The sequence below is a fragment of the Triticum dicoccoides genome, chromosome 3B (genome assembly GCF_002162155.2).
Source record: "Triticum dicoccoides isolate Atlit2015 ecotype Zavitan chromosome 3B, WEW_v2.0, whole genome shotgun sequence".
Classification (NCBI taxonomy): Eukaryota; Viridiplantae; Streptophyta; class Magnoliopsida; order Poales; family Poaceae; genus Triticum; species Triticum dicoccoides.
Window position 1 is genome coordinate 197,325,400 of NC_041385.1, and position 7,797 is coordinate 197,333,196.

Consider the following 7,797-nt stretch of genomic DNA (forward strand, 5'->3'; position numbering starts at 1 on the left):
TAGTGGGCCGGCCCAAATTCTTGTCCGAGAGAGTAGCTGGTAATCCTGGCCGAGATTGTAGTATTCCCGGTGTGCCAAACAGGTATAGGGTCCAAAATAGATCGGGAGTCAGAGTGTCAATTTTCGGGATTCAAAGTTCGGTTTGATTTAGCTTTCGTCTACAACTTCAAGGTTTATTTTAGACTTTTTTCAAGAAAAAACTGTGAAATAGGCGTCCGCTCTGGAGATGCCACTAGTGCGCCCCGTCTTCTCCTCCTTATCCCAAATCCCCATTGGTCGATTTATATCTGATAATCCAAGTGCTCTCACCAATAAGAAAAAGAAATCTGATAATCCCAGTACTAGCAACCAACCCTGACATGGCGTGCAGGCCGGCCGTATCCAACCCCTCCGCACTCACGCCGGCGCCGCGCCGACGCGTCGTCCCTGGCCGCAGCAGCACTGGGGGACGCGTTGACTGCCCCCTCCGCTCCAGCTCCACGGGTGCGGTCAGACTCGGCGCGCGCCGCGCCCCTGCCGCCGCCTTCGTCGTCCGCGCGGCGGCTGCCGAGGTACGCCCCTCCCCCTCCCCCCGGGCAGTTCTGTGCTCGCTAGTCATTCTTAGGGTTTGAATGTTCATTGTTCTATTTATTTTGAGGTGAAAGCGAGAGCTTAATATATCCATTCTCGATGGGATTACAAATTTACAATCACATGCGATTACATGGTTGACATTCTTGGCTTGGGCTGCCGTCTGACGGGTGGCAACGTTGCTCTCTATCAGATTTCTGTATCTTAAACGTTTGGAAAATCTCCCCAAGCTCTTTGTACAGCGCCCACCACTGCGATGGATTCTGCGTCCTCGCACTCAGCGCCCTGAGAACCAACGCATAGTATGTCCGATCAGGGCAACTCCTTGCCAAAACGTCCGTACCAAGCGGTCCGGACACTTTTTTTTCCCTCCAACGCCGTGCATCAAACATCCGGACGTCCGAATTATCAAAAACCCGAACCCAACCTGGGGAGATTTGGGGAAGTCCGGATAGTCCGCTTGCCTGTATTCAGTTGGACCACATGTTCTCACAGCCAATGTGTTTTCTCCTCTAGGTCCGCCTGGCCCATCCTGTTGTACGAATGTGATGCCTATTTGATGCATACGATTTGGATGACCGGCTCCACAATCGCTGTCCGTTGACATGTCTGGACGTGTCCGTGGACATTTGAGGTGTCTGTTTTGATGTACAACGATTGGAGGTGCCCCACTGGTCCTTTATTTTTCTGGAACGCGCAAGAGCATTGCGCGTCATTTCATTAAGATAGAGGGAAAACAGCCACATCTACCAGAAATCCACTGACATCAAAGATGAATCGATTACTCAGAACTTCCCTACAACCACACCGTCTCAGCTGCCAAGTGAGCAACCAGAGACATTCCCTGTCGATGATGGAAGTGACCACAGTCACAGACGCGGAGATGCCATCTAGACACGTTTATTCCTCTCCTTCCAGAGGCAGTGCATCGTCAGGATGATCAGCCAGTTCAGAATCTTCCGAGCGGGCACAGTAGTTGGGTTGCTAGCACAGGCGGAGATCTTCCAAAATTTTCCATTCGACACGATCATAGGTCTTAGACAAATCTAGCTTGTAATTTGCCATGTCCTGTTGCTGCTTCTGCAGGGTGACTTGGATCTCCAGGCTAAGGTGACGAGCAAATGCTTCTTCGACGTCGAGATCGGCGGGGATCGCGCAGGCAAGGTGGTAATCGGGCTCTTCGGCGAGGTCGTCCCCAAGACTGTCGATAACTTCCGCGCCTTGTGCACTGGTATAGCAGGCTATCTTTTCAGATAAAAGACATCATTAATGATGCCCAGTCTATAAAGGACCAAGGTTCCAAAGTTTTAATTAGCAATCCTTGGTCCTCACTATTTAACGTCGACAGCAAATTCATAGGAGTTGCTAGTGTCAGTAAATGTGCTGAGGTAGTATATATCTGGACTCAGATATTGTTGCTCTCTTTTTTACTGGGGCAGGAGACAAAGGTTATGGATACAAGGGCTGCTCCTTCCACCGAATTATCAAGGATTTCATGATTCAGGGCGGGGATTTCCAGAACAACAATGTCAGTACTATGTTCCCTGATAACTAGTCAGCTCACTTTATTCTGTACTCCTCCCTGTACACCATACATCAGTTCCAGTGCAATCAAATTGCGAAGTTTGTTTCAGATGGTGTTCGTGCAGCATATGTCCATTCACTTACAGGGTGCACTGATGTCTGTAATGTAGATTTTAAATTCTTCAGGTCTGCATAAATGTCCCTTTGGAATTATGAATCTGGGTGCATTCTATTTCTATTTCACCAAGTCAACTAATAAAATGGATGGGGGAAATAGAGGATCCCGATCAATGCCATTGCAGAAACTAGTACTTTTCAGCACCACCCATGAAAAAGATGGCATAATAGACTTATTTTAGCAGAAGAGTTGCCAGTTATTGTACCAGCTGCCTACAAGTTTACTGATATCTGGATTGAGTGGATGTGCTAGGTCCTATCCTCTTCAGCACACTGAGTCTACACATCCCCTGGAGTTTGTGGGATCATGTAGTACCACTTCAGCTATTGATTTATGATATTCTCTAGTTAGTTAAGATGGTTCTTAAATCTGTTAATTTATATTTAGGCCAATATAATTATGTTGAAAGGGCATCGTATTATGACTGTATGGCTCATCCAATATTTATGAAAGTTAGATGAATACAGGCTAGCAGCCACGGTGGCTACCTAGTATTGTGCCTCTATGGTAGAACCCATCGGGAGGCCTTCGGGGAGTTGGAAATAAACATAGATCCAGAGATTCTCAAATAGGTCAACCTTTTAAACCGCCTGCTAAGTCCATGAGCAGGCAAGAGACAACCTGGCGAACTTAAACATCTTAGTAGCCAGAGGGAAAAAAGCAAATCGATTCCCGCAGCAGCGGCGAGCGAATGGGAGCAGCCTAAACTATGAGAACGGGGTTGTGGGAGAGCAATACAAGGGTTGTGCTGCTAGGCTAAGCAGTTGAGCAACACAGCCTTTCCTAATGCAACTCATTTTTCCTATCGCTACTCCTCACCTCTTCACTTTTATACTACTTTCCTATGATAAGCTAAGTGACAAATCTACCACACAACAGTTTACCAGGCGAAGATTCATTTTTATCCTTTCATGAGTTACATGTGTTGAGAAGCTACCAAGGGCAAGGCTGAAATTTGAACGATTAAATTTCTTAAACACACAAAAAAAGATAAGACCATAATGTGTTGAGTATATAAGTTTGGAAGAGAACATGTTTAATTGCAAAATAGTAGTATTTGTGTTATGGATGCATCTAGGGAAAGACTGGCAACTTTCTTAGTTCTGGGAAGCACTGCAATGCTAAGATAGTGTACAAAATAAATGTTAAAGGGGGTCGAAAAGCACCTTATGAAAGACAAGCGAAGTTCATCCTAATCTAGGTTTGGAATTCAGTGACTTATTTATCAGCAAACTTGTTTCTGTGACAAGGTAAAAGATTTTTTTCACTTGTTAGGTGCTAAGGATTTTTTGGTGACCGCAGGGTACTGGTGGGAGAAGTATTTATGGTGAATGCTTTGATGATGAAAATTTTACATGTAAGTGGTTTTATACTGCACATTATCTTTGAATGAAGTTTCCACTTTATAACCTTGACCTTTTTGTCGCACTTCTGATTTATGGACTGAAGCTTCATTGATTTGCATAGAGTTGTGTATTTAATTTTTTGCCTGCAATAGGTTCAGTTTTAGTTCACTAGTAGTTAAATTGAAAGTTTTTATTTCTTACCCCTTTTTCAGTAAAGCATGTTGGTCCTGGTGTACTAAGCATGGCCAACGCTGGCCCTGACACAAATGGAAGTCAGTTTTTCATTTGCACTGTGAAGGTAAGTAATCCTTAATATTCAATATGGCTGGATCATTTTTAGGTCACTATTTGCCAAACTCTTCGCTTTCAAAGTCATGTATGGTAAAGTAAAGGCTATATTTATTTAGTCTTCAAAAGTATGTGCAAATTATGGACAGAGGGGTACATTTCTATCCCTATTTTGTGTTCGATCAATACCATTGAGATTTATTTACTAGCCTTAGGTATTACTTCCAAGTTTAGACACTTGAAAATGGGGGTATTTTTCTATATTGACAGAACTGAAATCAGTGTAGTAATACCCCACTAACAAATTAGCTTCACAAAAACCATTACTCCCTTTTGTATACCAGAAAAGGAGTAGGATGTGGTTTAGATTCCTGATCCTGACAGAAAACTTTAACCCTTCAATCCGCTCCCTAGATTTCTTTGTAAGATTGTTTGTGCCCACAGAAACACTTACACCCAAAGTAACAATTGACGATACTTGAATTCTTGTTTCTAAAATAGTGTGTCTTCAGCAGAGAGGCATAAAGTCGCAATCATTGCAGTAGTCCAAAGTGTATAAGGGCATGTACAATGGTTAATAAAACAGTCGTATCTTAAATCTGCCACGTAATCTAGAAATAATATATATATATATATGATGTATAATGGTTATCTCTTAAGCCTTATCTGTTATCTCTAGTAACTAAATATGTGATGCCCCCGATTCAATCGTACACTAATCATACACGCAAACGTGTACGATCAAGATCAGCGACTCACGGGAAGATATCACAACACAGCTCTAAAAATAAAATAAGTCATACAAGCATCATAATACAAGCCAGGGGCCTTGAGGGCTCGAATACAAGTGCTCGATCATAGACGAGTCAGCGAAAGCAACAATATCTGAGTACAGACATAAGTTAAACAAGTTTGCCTTAAGAAGGCTAGCACAAACTGGGATACAGACCGAAAGAGGCGCAGGCCTCCTGCCTGGGATCCTCCTAAACTACTCCTGGTCGTCGTTAGCGGCCTGCACGTAGTAGTAGGCACCTCCAGTGTAGTAAGAGTTGTCGTCGACGGTGGCGTCTGGCTCCTGGGCTCCGGCATCTGGTTGCGACAACTAGGTAGAAGGGAAAGGGGGAAAAGAGGGAGAAAAACAACCGTGAGTACTCATCCAAAGTACTCGCAAGCAAGGAGATACACTACATATGCATGGGTATATGTGTAAAAAGGCAATATCGGTGGACTGAACTGCAGAATGCCAGAATAAGAGGGGGATAGCTAGTCCTATCGAAGACTACGCTTCTGGCAGCCTCCGTCTTGCAGTATGTAGAAGAGAGTAGATTGAAGTCCTCCAAGTAGCATCGCATAGCATAATCCTACCCGGCGATCCTCCCCTCGTCGCCCTGTGGGAAAGCGATCACCGGGTTGTCTCTGGAACTTGTCTGGGTGTGTTTTATTAAGTATCCGGTTCTAGTTGTCATAAGGTCAAGGTACAACTCCGGGTCGTCCTTTTACCGAGGGACACGGCTATTCGAATAGATAAACTTCCCTGCAGGGTTGCACCACATAACCCAACACGCTCGATCCCATTTGGCCGGACACACTTTCCTAGGTCATGCCCGGCCTCGGAAGATCAACACGTCGCAGCCCCACCTAGGCACAACAGAGAGGTCAGCACGCCGGTCTAAATCCTATGCGCGCAGGGGTTTGGGCCCATCGCCCATTGCACACCTGCACATTGCGAGGGCGGCCGGAAGCAGACCTAGCCCCCTTAATACAAGAGCAGGCTTACGGTCCAATCCGGCGCGCGCCGCTCAGTCGCTGATGTCACGAAGGCTTCGGCTGATACCACGACGCCGAGTGCCCATAACTGTTCTCGCGTAGTTGGTTAGTGCGTATAGGCCAGTGGCCAGACTCAGATCAAATACCGAGATCTCGTTAAGCGTGTTCTTATGAAGTAACCGCGAACGCCGACCAAGGCCAGGCCCACCTCTCGCCTAGGTGGTCTCAACCTGCCCTGTCGTTCCGCCTCAAAGTAACAGTCGGGGGCCGTCGGGAACCCAGGCCCACCTCTACCGGGATGGAGCCACCTGTCCTTCCAGCCCCCACACCGAAATCACTTGCGGGTACTCAACGAGCTGACCCGACTTTAGTCACCATCTGTTTAGTATGTATATATGTATAGTATACCCGTGATCATCTCCCAAGTGATCACTGCCCGATAGTATAGCAAGGCAGACTGACAAGAATGTAGGGCCAATGATGATAAACTAGCATCCTATACTAAGCATTTAGGATTGCGGGTAAGGTATCAACGATTGTAGCAACAATGACAGGCTATACAACAGAATAGGAGTAACCGAACAGTAACATGCTACACTACTCTAATGCAAGCAGTAGAGAGAAGAATAGGTGATATCTGGTGATCAAGGGGGGGGGGGGGCTTGCCTGGAAGCCCAACCGAGAAGGAGGGGTCGTCAACACAGCAGTCGATTGGGGCACCAGCAGCAGCGTCGGTCTCGGGGTCTACCAGAGAAGAAGAGGGGGAAGAAACAGTAAATACGGAGCAAACAAAGCATCACAAAACATAACGAGGCAATACGCGGTGCTAGGTATGCCCTAACGTGGTACTAGGCGATGCCGGCGAAGGGGGGAAACATCCGGGAAAATATCCCCGGTGTTTTGCGGTTTCGGACTGATGAACCGAAGGGGGAAAGTTGCGTGTTCGCTATGTTAGGGATGTGTGGCGGACGAACGGGCTGCATATCCGGATTCGTCTCGTCGTTCTGAGCAACTTTCATGTACAAAGTTTTTCCAACCGAGCTACGGTTTATTTTTTATTAATTTTAAAAGATTTAATCATTTTAGAATTTCCTTAATTATTTTAAATCAACATTATCCAGAATAGTGTATGCTGACGTCGTCATGACGTCAGCATGATGTCAGCAGTCAACAGGACGTTGACTGGGTCAAAATGACGTGTGGGTCCCGCATGTCATTGACTGTCTAATTAATTAACAGTAGTTAATTAGATTAATTAGTAATCAGGTTAATTAAGTACAATTAATTAATTTGGTTAATTAATTAATTAATTGGTTAACATATTTATTTATTTATTATTAATAACTTCTTTTAATTCACTTTTTTTATACGTTCTGGGGGCGGCCCCACATGTCAAAGGCCCAGAGGCCTTAGCGGGCACTGGGCAGTGCGGGCGCGGGCATGAGCGCTGGCCCGACTGGGCACTGGGCGAGGCCAGCCGCGGGGTGGGGCTCGGCGTTCGGCGCCGGCGAGCCACGACCGGCCGGAGTGGCGCAGGGAGGCGGAGCGAAAGTACGACGCGGGCAAACGTCGGGACGGCAAGGGTCGGTGCGGGGACCGTGGTGAGCGCGTCGAGGGGAAAGCAGGGGGCGGCCACGCACGAGCCACGGACGGCGCGGGTGGGCCTGTGGGCGAGCAGAGGCAGGGTCAGCGCGGCGGCGCTGGAGGCCAACCGCGAGCGGGGCGCAGGGGAACGGGGCAGTCGGAGGCGCGGGGCGCGGCGATGGTCGCGGGGCGAGGGAGAGAGGAGGACCGGGGTCCTCACCGGGGTTCGTAGGGACGGGGCAGTGGGGCGCGAGGAGGAAGACGGGGACGCCGGCGACGTATGGGAGGCAGTCCGGCGAGGTGGTGGTGACGACGGGCGACGGCGGAGAGGACGGCGGCATCGGGCGCGTGGAGGTCGTGGAAGACGACGCGGTGCAGGAGGAAGAGGAAGGAGGCCCGGAGGGGTGGCGCCAGCGAGGTGACTCCGCGGGGGAGGACGGAGGCGCGGCGGGGCGGCAACCGGCGGCGTCGGGGGCAGTTCCCCCGATCTAGATCGGGAGGAACATAGGGAGGAGAGGGATTCGTTCGTGGAGGGGGGAT

At 48.0% G+C, this 7,797-nt stretch overlaps 1 protein-coding gene across 1 annotated transcript in view; it reads left to right on the plus strand.

Annotated features, from left to right (window-relative positions):
* The first annotated feature begins 302 nt into the window (after positions 1-302).
* Positions 303-7,797, plus strand: part of LOC119275517 (peptidyl-prolyl cis-trans isomerase-like) — a 23,176-nt gene continuing 15,681 nt past the window's right edge. Inside the window, exons 1-5 of the mRNA XM_037556381.1 lie at positions 303-551; positions 1,657-1,801; positions 2,010-2,098; positions 3,575-3,629; positions 3,831-3,916. Of these exons, the coding sequence (XP_037412278.1) occupies positions 360-551; positions 1,657-1,801; positions 2,010-2,098; positions 3,575-3,629; positions 3,831-3,916 (567 nt within the window). The 5' untranslated portion in view covers positions 303-359. The remainder of the gene's footprint in view (positions 552-1,656; positions 1,802-2,009; positions 2,099-3,574; positions 3,630-3,830; positions 3,917-7,797) is intronic.